The sequence below is a fragment of the Hyla sarda genome, chromosome 4, assembly GCF_029499605.1.
Source record: "Hyla sarda isolate aHylSar1 chromosome 4, aHylSar1.hap1, whole genome shotgun sequence".
In the NCBI taxonomy this organism is placed as follows: domain Eukaryota; kingdom Metazoa; phylum Chordata; class Amphibia; order Anura; family Hylidae; genus Hyla; species Hyla sarda.
The window spans coordinates 308,518,813-308,539,403 of record NC_079192.1 but is presented as its reverse complement, the minus strand read 5'-3'; the positions used below and the strand labels follow the sequence as shown (position 1 = coordinate 308,539,403).

Here is a 20,591-nt window from a genome sequence, read left to right as displayed (position 1 = left end):
ACATGCAGGAAAATTTATACGTTATAATTGTCATTTTCTGACCCCTATAACTTTTTTTGCGTACTGGGCGGTATGAGGGCTCATTTTTTTGCACCGTGATCTGAGGTTTTTAGCGGTACCATTTTTGTATTGATTGGACTTCTGGATCACTTTTAATTAATTTTTCATGATATAAAAAAAAGTGACCAAAAGTACGCTATTTGGACTTGAATTTTTTTGCGTGTACGCCATTGACCGTGCGGTTTAATTATATATTTTTATAATTTGGACATTTCTGCATGCGGCGATACCACATGTTTATTTTTATTTACAGGTTTTTTTTTTTAAATGGGAAAAGGGGGGTGATTCAAACTTTTATTAGGGAAGGTAGGTTGTTCTTTTCTGTCTAAGTGCTCTCTGATGACATGTGTCTTGGGAACTGTCCAGAGTAGAAGCTAATCCCCATAGCAAACCTCTTCTACTCTGTGCAGTTCCTGAGACAAGCAGAGATGTCAGCAGAGAGCACTGTTCCCGCACAGAAAAGAACAACTCAACTTCAGCAGTTGATAATTATTGGAAGGATTAAGATTTTTTAATAGAAGTAATTTACATATCTGTAACTTTCTGTAGCCAGTTGAAAAAAAATAAAAAAAAATAAAAAGTTTTTTCCTGGAATACCCTTTTAACCCCTTAACGACTATCAACGGCCAGGACCCGCGGCTAATACAGGACATCACCGATCGCGGTGATGCCCTGTATTAACCCTTCAGACGCGGCGTCTGAAGTGAAAGTGAAACTATCTGGGCTGCTCGGGACCACCGCAGTGAAATCGCGGCGTCCCGAACCGCTTACAGGACACCGGGATGGCCCTTACCTGCCTCCTCGTTGTCCAATCGGCGAATGACTGCTCAGTGCCTGAGATCCAGGCAGGAGCAGTCAAGCGCCGATAACACTGATCACAGGCGTGTTAATACACGCCAGTGATCTGTGTAAAAGATCAGTGTGTGCAGTGCTATAGCTCCCTATGGGACCTATAATACTGCAAAAAATAAAAAAAATAAAAAAAGTGAATACAAAAAGTGTTAATAAAGATCATTTAACCCCTTCCCTAATAAAAGTTTGAATCACCCTCCTTTTCCCATAAAAAAATAAAAAGTTTAAATAAAAATAAACGTGGTAATATGTGGTATCACCGCGTGCATAAATGTCCGAACTATATCGTTAATTAAACCGCACGGTCAATGGCGTACACGTAAAAAAATTCCAAAGTCCAAAAAAGCGTATTTTTGGTCACTTTTTATACCATTAAAAAAATGAATAAAAAGTGATCAAAAAGTCTGATCAAAACAAAAATGGTATCGTAAAAACTTCAGATCACGGCGCAAAAAGTGAGCCCTCATACAGCCCTGTACGTGGAAAAATAAAAAGAAGTTATAGGGGTCAGAAGATGACTTTTTAAACGTATACATTTTCCTGCATGTAGTTATGATTTTTTCAAGAAGTATGACAAAATGAAACCTATATAAGTAGGAAACCATTTTGATCGTATGGACCTACAGAATAATAATAAGGTGTCATTGTTACCGAAATATGCGCTGCGTAGAAACGGAAGCCCCCAAAAGTTACAAAATGGCGCTTTTTCTTCATTTTTGTCGCACAGTGATTTTTTTTTCCGTTTCACCGTGGATTTTTTGGTAAACTGACTAATGTCACTGCAAAGTAGAATTGGTGACGCAATAAGCCATAATATGGATTTTTAGGTCGAAAATTTAAAGGATTATGATTTTTAAAAGGTAAGGAGGAAAAAACGAAAATGCAAAAACTGAAAAACCCTGCATCCTTAAGGGGTTAATGACCAGGCTCTTTTAATTTTTACATTTTTTTATTTGACTGGGTTTCTTTAAATGGTAACACTTTTCTGTGCGGAGCGATTCTGAGATGGTTTTTTCGTGATATATTGTACTTTATATAAGTAGTGCATTTTGTTGACAATTTTTTTGTGAAAAACTGGAAAGTTTCTGGCGTTTTTTGAAATAATTTTTTATGGTGTCAACTGTGCGGTAAAAAAGTGATGTTATATTTATTCTGTGGGTCGGTACAATTATGGCAATACCCATTTTATATAGCTTTCTATGTTTTTTTTTTCCTTTTCTGAGCACAATTCTTTTTCTGCCATTTATTTTCCAACAGCCGTAACTTTTTTATTTTTCGTCTGACGCCATTGAATAAGGGCTTATTTTTTGCAGGATGAGCTGTACTTTTTATTGGTATCATTTTTGCTATATGTGCTACCTTTTATCTTTTTTATTCCGCTAATTGTACCAAAATTGGCAACATTTTTTTTTTTTTTTTTTATTACAGCATTCACTGTGTGGGATAATTTACATTATACCTTTATAGTACACGTTATTATGGACGTGGCAATAATTATTATGTATGTGATTTGCGTTTTTGATGACAATACAGGTTTTTACTGGGAAAGGTTTTTCTTTTTTTAACCCCTTCCCGCTATAGGACGTATGCATATGTCCAAGCATCCGACACGTTCGCACAATTGCCGCGGGCAGCGCAGGAGATCAGCGACGGGACCCAGCTGTTAATCACACCCGGCGTACCGCCGCAACGTGACGATCCCAGCAGCATTAACTCCCTAGATGCTGTGATCAATCCTGATCACGGCAACTATGGTGTTGACAGGGGGAGCGCTCTCCTCCTGTTCACCAACGGTGGCGGCACCGCAATAGGATCGCGGGTCGCCGTTGGTTGCTATGGCAGGAGGAGGTCAAATCACGACCTCCTGTCTGCCTGCTACGGAAGCCTGTGAGATCCAGCAAGAGGCTGGATCGTACAAGCTGTAGTGTGTGCAGCTCATTAGGTCATACTGTGCTGCAGTACAAATGTATTGCAGCATAGTATAACTGTAAAAATAAAAAGTTAATACGTGTGCTATAAAACTATAATGTAAATTATCCCGCACGGTGAACACCGTAAAAAAAAAAAAAAATAAATAAAAATAAAACACAAAATTCGCCAATTTTGGTAGATAGAGTGGAATAAAAAAAGTTCAACAGGTAGTATGTATTGTAAAAATGATACCAATGAAAAGTACAGCTCATTCCGCAAAAAATAAGCCCTTACTCAATGGTGTCGGACAAAAAAAATAAAAACGGCTGTTGGAAAATGAATGGCAGAAAAAGAATTTTGCTCAGAAAAGGAAAAAGAACATAGAAAGCTATATAAAATGGATATCGCCATAATTGTACTGACCCACAGAATAAATATAACATCACTTTTTCCGCACAGTGTACACTATAAAAAAAATTAAAACAAAACGCCAGAAATTTTCCAGTTTTTCACAATATTTTGACGTTTTTCACAAAAAATGCTGCATGTGTAAACAAAAATGCACCACTTATATAAAGTACAATATGTCACGAAAAAAGGATATCAGAATCGCTCTGCTCAGAAAAAACGTTCTAAAGTTATTACCATTTAAAGAGATACAGGTCAAAAAAAAAAAAAAAAAAAAAGAGCCTGTCATTGAGGTCAAATGGGTCCGTCCGGGGTTAAACAGGTTATACAATGCTGCAATACATTTGTACTGCAGCACAGTATGACCTGATGAGCCACACACACACACACAGCCTGTGCGATCCAGCCTCTGGCTGGATCTCACAGGCTTCTGTAGGAGGCAGACATGAGACCTGACCTCCTGCCGCCATAGCAACCAATGGTGACCCGCAATGGTATTGCACCGCCGCTGTTGGTGAGCACACTCCCCCTATCAACACCATAGATGCCGTGATCAGGATTGATCATGGCATCTATGGGGTTAATGCTGCCGGGACCGATGCGATCACGGTTGAGATTGACAGCTGGGTCCGGCCGCCGATCTCCTGCGCTGCCCAGCATGTCGGGTGCTGGGACATATGCATATGTCCTACAGTGGGAAGGGGTTAAAGGCAAAAAATTACAAAAAAATAAGCCTTATACAAATAAATTATGAGTTGGCTATTAATTGATTCTGAAGTAGTACTTAAAACAGTTAATACATGTTAGAAAACACCACTTATGTATGCAATGAACATTTTATGTTTTTATTTATTTTCTAATCAGACTATGAAAATAAAGTAAGGTAAATGTGTCTTACCTTGAAAACCGTAGTCATAGCTCACAGGAATGCACTATATAAATGCATAAACCTGTCTGCCCTTAAGGCTGTGGACAGCTAGGTGTATCTGTGTCTGTTTTGGTACTGAAAGCAGCAAGTCACGCTCACAGCCCAGTGTGAACTACAGCTACAGATTGAATAGGGGACAGAGAACAGATGTAGGATGTCACATCAGGGTGGTACTGGAGCAAAGATCTGCAGGAGGTCTACACAGCTGTCACACAAGATGTCTATTTACTGACACTAGGCAGTTTCTGGTTAGCCTCACCCTGCTGTACTTTTACATTTACATCAAGATTAAATCAACTCTAAGTACTAATAGAAATAAATAAAAAAAATACAAATTATGAATAAGAAAGAATTAACACAGGGTGGAAAAGCTGCACATTTTTCAATTTAACCTTTTGCACAGGTATATTCCGCAGAAGATTACATCAGCAGGCAAGCGATGAGACTTTCACTCATCCACATGCTGGGAACATTTTATGAACAGAAAATTGAGCATGCTGTGGATTTTTTATTGTAGAATTAGCCCCTTAAAGTGTAGCAGAGTATAAATCTGCAGTATCCGCAGCATCATTCACACATTATATATTCTGATTTACAGCAAGAGTGCCTCATGACACAATGCCGGGACCCGCGGCTAACACAGGACATCACCGATCGCGGTGATGCTTTGTATTAATCCTTCAGACGCAGCGATCAAAGCTGACCGCCGCGTCTGAAGTGAAAGTGACAGTAACCCGGCTGCTCAGTCGGGCTGTTCGGGACCGCTGCGGTGAAATCGCAGCGTCCCGAAACGCTTACAGGACACCGGGAGGGACCTTACCTGCCTCCTCAGTGTCTGCTCCGTGCCGGGATCCCCTGCATGGCGGCTGTCAGGCCCAAGGCCTGATTATTAAAATCCTATATGTGTATTATAATTATAACTGTGTGATGTATTATCCAAGCCAGGGGTGAGAGGTCATTCAGACTGTGTTTTGTGTATTGCATTTTATTGGGGGGTCTGGCTGTCTTGTTTACTTCTCCTTTGAAGTCAAAGGCTCTTTTGAAGTCATGCACTCTGGTCCCATCATATAATCAAACAGATAAGGGGGCCAGGAAGAGATATACCCCCCCCCCCCTGGTGGGACCAGAGGGGAGGGGGGAATGGAGTCTCCCTACCAAGAAAGCAGATATGATATTTAAAACAATGCTAGACTCAAAGTTGGGTGTAAAATGCTGGGCAACAAGCTGACAAGACCATCCTAAGAACAGCTCACTCATGGACTGATATCATCATGCTGTAAGAACTTCATCTTTTGTTTTCTGAACTTGTCTTGCAAAACTCTTTTATATATTTTTGTAACTGTATGTCATTTGTTTCAGTATTTTTATATAGTCAGCACTGTGATACCTTTTATCAGATTAAATGTTTAATTAATCAGCTCTGGTCTTTGATCTCTAAATATATGAGCTCACCTTTCTGAAGGCAGCTCTGGTAAAACATGTTTATCTAAGGATTAATTTGGTGACTTGCTGGGACTAGTAGTGGATACCCAGAGGTCTGCAATATCTGGAGGTCCGCAGGTTGAAGATCAATGTTGGGTGCAGAATCTTTTTTTTCTAGATTTTGCACCTTTAAAATTGGGTGCATCTTATATGCCGGTGCATCCTATAGGGAGAAAAATACGGTAATTGGCAAGTTAGTCATTTAGTTGTTCTCTTCTTTCAGGTTGTTAAAGGGAACCTCTTTCTTGCTGCCTGATCCACGAGTCATAAGGTTGGCCCCTGGCTTCTCCTCAGCCTTGATTCATTGATTTCTACCAGTTTGGATAGATCCATCAAGGCCGACAGAGAAAGCAGAAGCCACCAAGGACTGCCCAGATTACAAATTTTTCATGCATGAAACTGATGGCAGGTTACCTTTAAAAATATCCAGTGTTTCTATGGTGTGATTTACATCGGGGCTCAAATTTACTACTGAAAATGAACCAGATTTCTGGCACAATTTGAGCCAAAAAAACAGGCTCAGTTAGATGCCAGGATTTTGATTCCTAGAACTTCTTTAGTTTTCAACCTAAGAAGCTCTATAAGGGTACGTTCATACGTGCGTATTTTTGCTGCAGATTTGCTGCTGTAGATTTTACTGCCCATTGACTTAAATGGGTAGAAAAATCTGCTGACTCAAATCTGCAGCAGATCTTCAGCAAAAGTATGCGCGTGTGAACACACCCTACGGCAATTTTTTTTAAATAGTTTTTACCGGTAACACTTGTGTGTAGTATTGACTTTTGGATAATTTTTTACGAAACATTATTTTGGGATGTGATGTGACCAAAAATCAATTACGTTTCTGCCATTATATGTGCCGCATCAGATGTGGACATTTAACCCCTTAAGGACACAGACTAATTTTTTACCTTAACGACAAGGCTTTTTTTGAAAAAATTTGACATTTGTCTCTTTAAATGGTAATAACTTTAGAACACTTTTTCTGAGTGGAGCACTTCTGACATAGATTTTTCCATTACATATTGTACTTTATATAAGTGGTGCATTTTGTTGACACATTTTTTGTGAAAACTCCAATATTGTGAAAAACTGGAAAGCTTCTGGCTTTTTTTATTGTGTTCACTGTGAGGTAAAAGTGAGGTTATATTTATTCTGTGGGTCGGTACAATTATGGCGATACCGATTTTATATAGCTTTTTATGTTCTTTTTCCTTTTCTGAGCAAAAATTTATTTTCCCCCCTTTTTTGTGTTATTTTCCCGACAGCCTAACTTTTTTTTATTTTTCGTCCAACGCCATTGAGTAAGGGCTTATTTTTTGTGGGACAAGCTGTACTTTTTATTGGTATCATTTTTGCGATACATGACCTTTTTTATCACGCTATTTGTAACAAATTTGGTGAATTTAGCACTTTTTTTTACGGCATTCACTGTGCACGCTAATTTACATTATAGTACACATGATTACGGATGCGGCGATACCTAGTATGTATATGATGTGTTTTTTATTATTTTTTTTATACACTTCATACTTTTATTTAACCTCTTAAGGACCCATGACGTATGCGTACGTCATGAGTCCCGGTCCTGCGATATAACGCGGGGTCACACGGTGACCCCGCATCATATCGCGGCGGGTCCGGTGTCATAGTAAAGCCGGGACCCGCCTCTAATAGCGCGCGGCACTGATCGCTGTGCCGCGCGCTATTAACCCTTTAGCCGTGCACTCAAAGCTAAAAACGAAAGTAAAAGTGCCTGGCTAGCTCAGGGAGCTGTTCGGGATCGCAGCGGTATAATCGCGGCATCCCGAACAGCTGTAGCACAGGAGGAGGTCTTCTTACCTTCTCCTGTGCTGTCCGATCGCCGAATGAATGCTTCAAGCCTGAGATCCAGGCTTGAGCATTCAATCGCCGAAAACACTGATTGATCCATTCCTATGGAGATGGATCAATCAGTGTAAAAGATCAGTACATGCAATGTTATAGCCCCCTATAGGAGCTATAATATTGCATAAGAAAAGTGTAAAAAAATCATTAACCCTTTCAATTATCCCTTCCCCTAATAAAAGTTTGAATCACCCGGCATTTCCAAAAATAAAAAAAAACATTATTAAATAATAATAAAAATAAAGATGTGGTATCGCCGCATGCGGAAATGTCCGAATTATAAAAATATACCGCTTTTTAAACAGCTCGTTCAATGGCGTACGCGCAAAAAAATTCCAAATTCCAAAATAGCGCATTTTTGATCACTTTTTATACCACAAAAAAGTGAATAAAAAGTGATCAAAAAGTCTGATCAGAACAAAAATGGTACGGCTAAAAACTTCAGATGACGGCGCAAAAAATGAGTCCTCAAAGCGCCCTGAACAAAGAAAAAAAAAAAGTTATAGGGGTCAAAAGATTACCATTTTAAACGTATACATTTTCCTGCATGTATTCATGATTTTTTTCGGAAGTGATACAAATTCAAACCTATACAAGTAGGGTATCATTTTAACCGTATGGACCTACAGAATAAAGATAAGGTATCATTTTTGACAAAAAATGTACTGCGTAAAAACAGAAGCCCCCAAAACTTACAAAATAGTGTTTTTTCATCAATTTTGTCGCACATTGATTTTTTTTTCCCGTTTCACCGTAGATTTTTGGGTAAAATGACTAATGTCATTACAAAGTAGAATTAGTGACGCAAAAATTAAGCCATTATATATAATTTTAGGTGAAAATTTTTAAGAGTTATGATTTTTTAAAGTTAAGGAGGAAAAATTGAAAATGAAAAAACGGAAAAAGCCCGGGTCCTTAAGGGGTTAAGAACCTTTTATTTTACAGGTTATACTACGCTGCAATACATTTGTACTGCAGCACAGTATAACCTGATTAGCTTTACACACTACAGCCTGTGCGATCCAGCCTCTGGCTGGATCTCACAGGCTTCTGTGGTTGGCAGACAGGAGACCATCAGCTGGCCTCCTGCTGCCATAGCCACCAACAGCGACCCGCGATCGTGTCACGGCACAGCCGTTGGTGAACAAGAGGAGTGCCCTCCCACTGTCAAAACCATAGATGCCGTGCTCAGGATAGATCACGCCATCTATGGGGTTAATGCTGCCGGGACTGGTGCGATCGTGGCCCCAGCAGCTGCGGCAGGACCCCGGCTGATCTATGCTGAGCGGGGCAGAGCAGGAAATATGCATACAACCCAACATGTGAACATGTCGGGTGCTGGGACGTATGCATACATCCTGTAGCGGGAAGGGGCTAATATTTCTGACAATTCTTCACACTGCGATACCAAATATGTTTTTTATTTTTGGTTTGGAAAATGGGAGCTTAAAATTTTTAAGGCACAGAAATGTTGGGGTTTTGGGGGGGGGGGGGAAAGAGGCTATAAAGCTGAAATATGGCACAGTAATTGGGGGAAGGTGGTTTGGTATACTAACGTGAGGCACAGTAATTTGAAGGGGGGGGGGGGTCATGAGCAACAGTGTATATAAAATCAAGCCTGAGGTTGTGAGGCACAGTATACAATCATAATTTATTTATGGGGTACAGTGTTTTGCATTTCAAAGGTATGGTTTATATAATAAGTAATGTCTGAGGTAGTACGGTTTTTAGGGGCTACAGTATGTTTCAATATTGTATTAAGTGGGTGTACTGTACAGACAAGGTTATATTTAGAGGGCGCAGTGTGTGACAGTATTATGTTCAAAGGACACAATGTGTGGCAGCATTATATTCAGAAGATACAGTGTCTAGCAGCATTCTATCAAATATTGTTTTCTTAATAGGATCAGATTCAGCTAACAAAGCGAGGAGCAAATGCCGTCTGGGCGTCAAATTCTGCAGGGAGAAGATTTAGCTGGAACAAGTTATGGATGCCTCACCATGTCCCATCAGTGCTGTAGTCACTTGTAAGTTATACAGTGATAGGTGAAGTTGCAACTCCCAACATACCCTTATTACTGCTTAGATCATACTGTGAGCTGTCATCTGACATGGTAAGAACTTCTTTAGCACTTTCCCCTTAATTGTCAGTAGGTATATTTGATAATTCTACTGGAAATAACTTTTCCTCGAAGCACTACACCGCGGGGGTAGGGGTCATCGTGATTTAGTGCTCCATCCTGAGGCAGCCTTATTAACATGGCCGTGGCCGCTGTGCCCACTTGTCATGGTGTGGCAGAAAAATATTGTCTCTTGTATAGTGTTATTGGAGATATTGGTCTGTGTATACTGTTTATTTGATATCAGTATGGTAGTACTATCCAGTCACCATGAAGTAATAATGATAGCAATCAAGGTGTGGTGGAATTATTTGTCCCATGTATGATTGCCTCAGGCGTAAGAGGAGCTCCAGTTCTGCCCTATAGGGATGTTAAGTGTTAAATAAGTTTCCGTCAAATCAGAAGAAGATAAATAAAGTGATATTTTAAAAAAATATGACCGATAAAAACAATAGATCACGTTGCAAAAAGTTAGTAGTCTTACTACCCTGTATATGAAAAAATAAAAAATTAAGTTATAGGAGCAGAATAGGGCAATATTAAGCTTACTTAATATTAATACTTACTTAATATTAAGCTTAACTAAATATGGGTATCATTTTAATCTTACTTACTCATAAAATAATGGTGACATTTCAGTTTTAAAATAAAGTGCACTGCATAAAAATAAAATCCCCCAAAAATTGCAAAATATATTTTTGGTCACGTCGTACAATTTATAGTAAAATGAGAGGTCTTATTGAAAATTACAATTGGTCATGCAAAAAACAAGCCCTCATATTGGACTGTGAATGGGGAAGGAAGGAAAAAAAAAAAAAAAAAAAGGGGGGGGGGGGGGGGTCCAACCCTCGCAATCTCCAGCCCGACACCCCGTTGTTTACTCGACCACAGCAGTCACACCCCTACCATAGACAGGAATTAAGGGATGCGACGTCATGACCATCCGAAATAGGCGTTCTGAACAAGAATGTATAGGGTGCCGGGCCAAAAATCGGGGGGGGGGGGGGGGGTGTCAGTGGTCAGACATCTTATCCCATATCCTTTGGATAGAGCATAAGATATCTGGGGCGGAGTACCCCTTTAAAGAGTAAAAAAGGAACATCCTTAAGGGTTAAAAGGTGCCAGACTAAACCCTAAAAAATTTACACAAATATTACATAAAAGTACTCAATTTGAGCCACTAAAAACAACAGCATATGCTCACCTTTTAGGCTAAAGTCACCTAAGCATGGGAGCCTCTGTTGTGGATTCTATTTAAATAACAGAAACTCAAGGACCCCCTTAAAGTCAATGGGGTCTCTATGTTTTTGCCCATCATGCAGTAGACCCACTGGCTCCATTTGACGCTATTGAATGAAATCTGCAAAGGTGACAGCAAATAAAGCCTCTGATGCAGATGTGAGCCTTGCCTTAAAGTACACCAACCAGCTTATCTAACAGGTGTATTTTAATAAATATTTTGCATACTTCATTAAATATTTCTGGAGCATCTTATCTTAGAGTGTACTGTGCTGTTCCACTACTATTACACCAACAAATGTCCGAATACAGTACATTAACACGTGTGTGTTTACAGTCAGTCAGTGCTAATTGTGGCAGGCTATGGACATAGCATTCGCCAAGGAAAGATCCTGTGGCACTACTAGTCCGCAGCACAGTTACTTGGCTTTGTGGAGGAAACCAGGTGTCTATCTGAATACGTTGACTAAGCTTTGTGTGGTGCTTTAACACGGATCAGAACATTGCAATCTTCAAATGTAATTAGAAAAGGCATGGAGCACTTACCAACTTATGGTCAGCTTCTTACTTTTATTTAATGGTCAGTGTTGTAAAGGGCCAGATAAAGAGGTAGCTTGTGGATACCCCTGTACTTTACAACACTGACTATGGAATAAAAGGTAAGACACTGATTATAAGTTTGTAAATTGTCTGGGTCTTACTTATATTTGAAGACTGTTATAAATGGACATACCTAGAGATTGATTGTAAAAATAGTTTTTTGCGCCAAAATTTACCAAATATTTTCATAATCCAAAATACTTTGAGGATTTGTTTTGGATGATTCACAAGAATGAGGGGGCAGGGACTCCTGTAAAAGACATTCATTGTCTGCAGGTACCCAAAGGTAAGCGACAATGTAAAAAGTTTAGAGCACCACAAAAAGTATATACAGGAGCAGTGACTCCTGTCCAAGCAGTCCCTGCTCCTGAGTGCTGAGCAGCAAGGCATACACTGTATATCACGCAAAAGAAAAAGAATGGGCCTGCATCTCTAATGTATAACATTTCTTACAACTCCATTTCACTGTGTTGCTCTGTGTAACAAACAAAGTGAGGCCATGTTCACACATCGGAATTTCTGTGTCAGATTCCGAACTGGAATTCGGCATGGAGATTCCGCTACAGCAGAGTCCCCTTGAATTAAACGAGATTCTGCTGCGCTGTGCACACGGCAGAATTTCCGTGGCAGATGTTTCCAGTACGGAAATTCCAATTTCCATGTCCGCAGAAAGAATGAAAATGCATGGAAATTCTGCCATGTGAACATAGCCTAACTATTTTGGACCTTTAAGCTATGTTCACACGCTGGAATGTCATCACGGAAAGTCTCTGTGCGGACATTCCGCAAGCTGCGATGGCGCTAGGACCACACAGAAATCCAGAGGAAAAGTTCAACTCAAATTTTTTTTATACATGAAGTCAACATGGTGATCAATGGAAATTCAGCTGTCCCATTCAAAAAGCAGAATTTCTACTGCGGAGATTTCGCATTCCAGATTCTGCAAAAACATTGAACCAGTCTTTAAATTTAGCAGAATTCCACGCAAAGCCCCATTGACTTAAATGGGACTCTGAATTTTGGCCAGAATCTGCACAGAATCTGCAAAACTGAAAAAAATGTTGCTGACAGCAAGGAATCTAAGCGGAAGCACAGAAATTCCACTATGTGAACATGGCCTTTCCATTACATGCGAAGCAGACTAAGTACGCGGCATGCACCAAAGATGAAAATTACTGAAATGAAATTATTTCTGCTTTGCATGTGACTATACCTCTTTGCTCACTTAAAGGGGTACTACCGTGCTGACAACCTATCCCCTATCTAAAGGATAGGGGATAAGTTGCCTGATCACGTAGGGTCCTGCCGCTGGGGACCCCGCGATCTCGCACGCAGCACCCCGCTCTCATCAGGCCCCAGAGCGAACATCCGCTCCGGGTCTGATGACTGGGCCAGTGATCATGATGCCACAGCTCCGCCCCCGTGTGACTTCACACTCCACCCTCAATGCAAGTCTATGGCAGGGCCGAGACAGCTGTCTTGCCCCCTGCCATAGACTTACATTGAGGGGCGGAGCGTGACGTCACATGGGGGCAGAGCCGTGACTTCATGATACTTCGGCCCCGTGATCGGCAGTCAACAGACCCGGAGCGAATGATAGAGGATAAGTTGTCAGCACGGTAGTACCCCTTTAACATTCGCTAGTTGCAGAGCGACTGGCTAAGCAGATGTATGTTGCCTTCTGCATAAATCACTAATGAATATTACTGATTTATTCATAGTTACATAGATAAGTTGTCATTCAATTGATTTATTCATAGTTACATAGATAAGTTGTCAGCACGGTAGTACCCCTTTAACATTCGCTAGTTGCAGAGCGACTGGCTAAGCAGATGTATGTTGCCTTCTGCATACATCACTAATGAATATTACTGATTTATTCATAGTTACATAGATAAGTTGTCATTCAATTGATTTATTCATAGTTACATAGATAAGTTGTCAGCACGGTAGTACCCCTTTAACATTCGCTAGTTGCAGAGCGACTGGCTAAGCAGATGTATGTGGCCTTCTGCATACATCACTAATGAATATTACTGATTTATTCCTTCTTCAAGCTTTTATTGCAGCGACATAATACTCACATATATACAGGGTGTGTGTACAGAAAGGAAGAGCAGGGGGGTACAGAGGCGACAAACTCCGTTTCGCACACTCAAGGGTCGCTGCAATAAAAGCTTGAAGGAGGAATACATCGGTGAGTGGCCGGCTTTTCATTTCTCTCTCTTCTTATGAATATTGTATCCACTGAATACTGCAAGTAGCCTGAGCACCACCTACACCTATTGCAAGAACCAACTACACACCCTATCCTATGTACCTCCAGCAGGTCTGAAATCGCAGTGCCGAATGGGCCCTTTTCTTTTGCTTCTTATACTACTGAATATCAACTGAATGGTGAGGTATACAGTGCTGCTCAGTTTACAGGAGCAGGGACTTCTGTCTCAGACAGGAATTCCTGCTCCTGTATGAATCTGAATCAGCCGATGAATCCAGAATGAATTTTGGAAGACTTGCTCATCTTAAGACAACCTATAGACAAGGAGAATAGTAACATTCAGTTGTAGGTTTATTTATAAATGTTCAGGAGGAATACCAGAAAATTATTTTTTAAAAAAATAAATAAATAAAAAAACGTTACAGTAAGGAAAAAATAAACGATGTTTCAAAATTATTGTACGTGGAATATACTTCAAGTATCTACTAAAGCAGATAGCTCAGGAGAGCTGACAGATCCTCGCTCTGCTCTTTTACCACGCTATCAGCGCCATAGTCTTCTTCAGTTAAGATGTTACAGCACCACTGTGGACAACGATTCAGAGTACATGCATTTTACTTTAGAAAATTGGAGCCTGGCTATGAGTATTTTATATGGGTCAAGAAAACCCATTTTTCCGACGTTTCATGAAACTCCACTGATTTCTAGAAGAAAGAGATGTCATTCTGCTGGCATTTGTCATCTCTCGACGTAGAACTAATGTACGGACTTTAGGAATAACATAAAAAGAATACAGCCCATACACCACTTCTGAGAAGAGACAGGAGAACGCTCAGCATAACAATTGTACCCCTTCATCCTAATGATCAAAAGTCTCCATGACATGTCAGAAGTTCTCTGAAATGACGGATACCTTTTATACTCCATGGCACGTACAAACCGTCGCAGGCTTCTTAGGGAATGGGAGCGGATTCTATAAACTACAATAATGGGTGAAATTTGAAGCAAAGTCCATGTACATTTAAATGCAATTTTCTGTGTATTTGCAATAAGTGAAAAAGGCAAAGGATGCAAAACTTTGTCAATGCCAGACAACCCCCGCCCCTCCTCCGCCATTTATACTACTAGTGTGTTTTCCTATGTGGTAGGGAGCCTTTGGGCCCACATGCACACCCTATAACTACACCAACACCCAGCTCCCAAACCAGCCTGTGGGCTCTCTTTAACAACCCAGAAAGAAGTACTTACTATAGTACAGTGACCCCTCGACCTACGATGGCCCCGACATACGATAATTTCAGAGGCCATTGCATGTTGAAGGCAGCATCAACATATGATGTTTTGTATGTCGGGGCCATCGCATAAACGGCTATCCGGCAGCGCTGACTGCTTCAGCTGCTGCCGGATAGCCATTTACGGTGCCCCGTGAGCTCCAGTGAGGTCTCCTACCTGTCCTCAGGGCTCCGGCGCGTCCTCTTCGGGATCCCCTGCATCGCCGGCGCTGTCCATCAACGTCATCACGTCGCTGACCACGCCGTCCCGTCATCCAATAGGAGCGGCATGCTTAACAACGTGATGGCGGCGATGGAGCGCGCGGATGTCGGGGAAGCAGAGGCCTTGCCGGAGCGTCGGGGACACCTCGGGGACGCGGCGACAGCGATGGACGGCAACATCCCGGGCAGCGGTGACGGTCCGGAGCGGCGGGGACAGGTGAGTACAACTTTCTCTAACAGTGGTCTTCCACCTGCGGACCTCCAGATGTTGCAAAACTACAACACCCAGCATGCCCGGACAGCCAACGGCTGTCCGGGCATGCTGGGTGTTGTAGTTTTGCAACATCTGGAGGTCCGCAGGTGGAAGACCACTCTCCTATACTTTACATTGCACGGATCCCTCAACATTCGATGGTTTCAACAAACGATGATCCGTTTGGAACGGATTACCATCGTATGTTGAGGAACCACTGTACAGTGATCCCTCAACTTACAATGACCTCAACATACAATAGTTTCGACATACAATGGTCTTTTCTGGACCATCGTAACTTGAAACCAGACTCAACATACAATGCTGCAGACAGTCCAGATCTGCGAAACATGTCAATGGCTGGAAGAACCGACCAATCAGAATGGGCATTCACTGGTAAAACACCTGTATTACTGAAGTGCATGCACTGACTTATGTCTGGTAGCGCACCCTACAGTACAGGGAGGTATTACATGTTCTGTACTCTTTTCCCTGTGCCAGGGTTAGCTGCTCCTTTGGACACGATGTAAGGGCGACTCCATGTTACTTTTTTTGGACACTGTGTGTACTGTACAGGACCCCGAAGAAGCTCCTGTCCTCTACATAGACCAGTGTTTCCCAAGCAGGGTGCCCACAGCTGTTGCAAAACTACAACTCCCAGCTCCCTGCTTGGGAAACACTGACATAGACAGTGATTTACAGCTTCCAGCAGATCTTTCTTAGTTTTATATGTAAGGACTTGCTTTATCTATATTAATTATCTACTTATTTTTCTTTAATCCTCCCTTTTTTTGGGGGGGGGATGACATTTTGGTGGCTTCAGAACCAATTACCAGGTTTCCATAGAGTTCTGGTCTCAACATACAATGGTCGTCTCAGAACCAATTAACATTGTAACTTGAGGGACCACTGTAAAAGGAAAACTTTCTAGGTGCACTTCTCTTTCTTCTGGGATTTGTCTGGCCCCATAATAACTAGTTTAGTAGAGAAGTGTTTACATTTCGTAACAAAATATTTACATATGTATGCAAAATAATGAATGTAAATAATAAGCAGTAAAGAAAACAAACAAAACAAATGGTCGTGGCCACTTCACTATAGTCTGAATAGAACATATGTACAAGTAAATTCTGGGGGGGGGAAGGTAATGTGACCAATAGACACCGGTTGGTAGACATTGATACAGTATAATGCCAGGTGATAATAGTGGGCACCGGGAAAAGGTAATGTGACCGATACACATCGGTTGGTAGACATTGATACAGTATAATGCCAGGTGATAATAGTGGGCACCGGGAAAAGGTAATGTGACCGATACACACCGGTTGGTAGACATTGATACAGTATAATGCCAGGTGATAATAGTGGGCACCGGGAAAAGGTAATGTGACCAATACACACCGGTTGGTAGACATTGATACAGTATAATGCCAGGTGATAATAGTGGGCACCGGGAAAAGGTAATGTGACCGATACACACCGGTTGGTAGACTTTGATAAAGTATAATGCAGGTGATAATAGTGGGCACCGGGGAAAGGTAATGTGACCAATACACATCGGTTGGTAGACTTTGATAAAGTATAATGCCAGGTGATAATAGTGGGCACCGGGAAAAGGTAATGTGACCGATACACCGGTTGGTAGACTTTGATAAAGTATAATGCCAGGTGATAATAGTGGGCACCGGGGAAAGGTAATGTGACCGATACACACCGGTTGGTAGACATTGATACAGTATAATGCCAGGTGATAATAGTGGGCACCGGGAAAAGGTAATGTGACCGATACACATCGGTTGGTAGACTTTGATACAGTATAATGCCAGGTGATAATAGTGGGCACCGGGAAAAGGTAATGTGACCAATACACACCGGTTGGTAGACATTGATACAGTATAATGCCAGGTGATAATAGTGGGCACCGGGAAAAGGTAATGTGACCGATACACACCGGTTGGTAGACTTTGATAAAGTATAATGCAGGTGATAATAGTGGGCACCGGGGAAAGGTAATGTGACCGATACACACCGGTTGGTAGACATTGATACAGTATAATGCCAGGTGATAATAGTGGGCACCGGGAAAAGGTAATGTGACCGATACACACCGGTTGGTAGACATTGATACAGTATAATGCCAGGTGATAATAGTGGGCACCGGGAAAAGGTAATGTGACCAATACACACCGGTTGGTAGACATTGATACAGTATAATGCCAGGTGATAATAGTGGGCACCGGGAAAAGGTAATGTGACCGATACACACCGGTTGGTAGACTTTGATAAAGTATAATGCCAGGTGATAATAGTGGGCACCGGGAAAAGGTAATGTGACCGATACACCGGTTGGTAGACTTTGATAAAGTATAATGCCAGGTGATAATAGTGGGCACCGGGGAAAGGTAATGTGACCGATACACACCGGTTGGTAGACATTGATACAGTATAATGCCAGGTGATAATAGTGGGCACCGGGAAAAGGTAATGTGACCGATACACATCGGTTGGTAGACTTTGATACAGTATAATGCCAGGTGATAATAGTGGGCACCGGGAAAAGGTAATGTGACCAATACACACCGGTTGGTAGACATTGATACAGTATAATGCCAGGTGATAATAGTGGGCACCGGGAAAAGGTAATGTGACCGATACACACCGGTTGGTAGACTTTGATAAAGTATAATGCCAGGTGATAATAGTGGGCACCGGGAAAAGGTAATGTGACCGATACACACCGGTTGGTAGACTTTGATACAGTATAATGCCAGGTGATAATAGTGGGCACCGGGAAAAGGTAATGTGACCGATACACACCGGTTGGTAGACATTGATACAGTATAATGCCAGGTGATAATAGTGGGCACCGGGAAAAGGTAATGTGACCGATACACACCGGTTGGTAGACTTTGATAAAGTATAATGCCAGGTGATAATAGTGGGCACCGGGAAAAGGTAATGTGACCAATACACACCGGTTGGTAGACTTTGATAAAGTATAATGCCAGGTGATAACTGTGGGCACCCCAGGAGTGATAAGACTGGTACACAGTAACCCTATAGAACTGTGCGAGGTTCTCCATTGTAGCATCCATTCTAGAATGATGGCAGTGCCATAGAAAATCACCCACAAGTAAGAAAGCTAGTGCCAGGAAGCACTGTCCTATGTCTATGCCAGTCTGAACTGTGCCCTGATCCCCAAAGTAGAGGGGTGCTTGACAGTGAGGATCAGAGCCAGCTCTGACAGGCAAGTGATAGCCGCCACCATGCACCCCACACAGGTCATGGACTGGGGAGCAGGCTGGCAGAGCTGGATACCCCTCAGTGGGCATTATGTGCACCGGGCCAGTATCAGACAAAAGAGCAGCGAATCCCTTTTCATCTCCCCTCCTCCTCCCCCTCTTCCACACCATCCTTCCTTCTTTCCTCACCTCCGGTCCCGTCCGAGTTCTCGTTCAGGCTGCCCGAGGAGTCGTGGTGAGTGCCCACACACCCTCCCATGGGTGCCGGCGGGGGCAGCCTCTGCCGTTATCTCCCTCTTGCCTTCACACGGGCGGGCGCGCTCACGCTGCGCGGCACAGAAAGCGGGGACGAGGAAAAGGAAAGAGAACGTCGCGGCGACGCGCCCGTGACGTCACCAAACTCCACACCCCGCAGTTAACGTCCTCCTTCTGCCTGGCTGATGACGTCACAGGCGGCCGTAGAACGCTGCTGGTCACTGAGCTGGGACCGTTCGGCCGCTCTTATTGGCCGTGCATGTGAAGGGCAGGAGCCGGTGAGCGCGTCCACCGCCTGTGCTCCTATAAGAAGCCTTCTAGACGCAGGTTTCCGGCCTATCAGCAACTTGACGGGAACTTAGGGGGAAAAACCCCATCACGTTATTTGAAGTCTTTATAGGCGTAAGAAATAACCTTACATTTAGTTTAGTCCAGTGTTTCCCAACCAGGGTGCCTCCAGCTGTTGCAAAACTGCGACTCTTAGAATGCTGGGAGCTGTAGTTTTGCAACAGTTGGAGGCACCCTGGTTGGGAGACACCAGTTCAGTCTATGATTAGAATTGATATTCCAGGGGCCTTGGATAAAACACAGACCCCTTTATATTAGTTCCAAGCAATGGCGTTTCTGTATTTTTCATCGCCACCTTCAAATAGCTGTAACTTTTATTTCTCAGTCTACGTAACCCGAAGAGAGTTTGTTTTTTGTTGTACTGTAGATATTCGGATACTTTCAAAAAATTATTTATGCAAAGAATTATTATTTATTTCAATTACCATGCAGTATAAATGACACATCAACGATTGGAGTCCTACATTTTTGCTTTTGTATTAAAGCTGCAAGTATCAACCTGACTATGCAATTGGGTTGGCAGACTGTAATATGCCCGAGCATAAAGCCCCCAGACTGTAATATGCCCGAGCATAAAGGCCCCAGACTGTAATATGCCCGAGCATAAAGGCCCCAGACTGTAATATGCCCGAGCATAAAGCCCCCAGACTGTAATATGCCCGAGCATAAAGGCCCCAGACTGTAATATGCCCGAGCATAAAGCCCCCTATTCTGCGGGATAGTACAATAAGAATACCCCAATTCCTTTCACAAGGAGCGCTCAAACACACGCTGTGGTGTCCCGGTACAGGACCTGGTCCTGTCCCTTTGTCTAAAGTCCCCTGAGCCAGAGTCCCGCCATGTCAATAGGGCTTTCCTGTAGGGCTAACCCCTAGTCGCCTCATATAAATGGTATTTAATGTATATATATATATATATATATATATATATATATATATTTAATATGTTATATAGGAATACCTCTGTATAGGACAGGGGTCGGCAACCCACGGCTCCGGAGCCACATCTGGCTCTTTTCCACCTTTGCCGCGGCTCCGGGGCGGATACTAACGAGTCTGTCCCGGTCACCCTCAATCCGGGACAATGCAGTGTCCCGGAATGATCTGAGCCCACCCCAGGCCTGGGCCCAAAAAAGGCCCACTCCAGGCCTGGGCCCAAAAAAAGGTAAGAAACAATATATGCAGTGTTATATTTGTTTTAAATGTCGCAATGGTTTTGCGGCTCCCAGTTTTTTTTCTATTCTTCGGAAACGGGTCCAAGTGGCTCTTTTTGTCTTAAAGGTTGCAGACCCCTCG

General features: G+C 42.3%; 1 protein-coding gene across 1 annotated transcript in view; it reads right to left on the bottom strand.

Moving 5' to 3' along the window:
- Positions 1 to 19,104, bottom strand: part of UBTD2 (ubiquitin domain containing 2) — a 109,404-nt gene extending 90,300 nt beyond the window's left edge. Inside the window, exon 1 of the mRNA XM_056574822.1 lies at positions 18,883 to 19,104. Within this exon, the coding sequence (XP_056430797.1) occupies positions 18,883 to 18,952 (70 nt within the window). The 5' untranslated portion in view covers positions 18,953 to 19,104. The remainder of the gene's footprint in view (positions 1 to 18,882) is intronic.
- Positions 19,105 to 20,591: the final 1,487 nt, after the last annotated feature.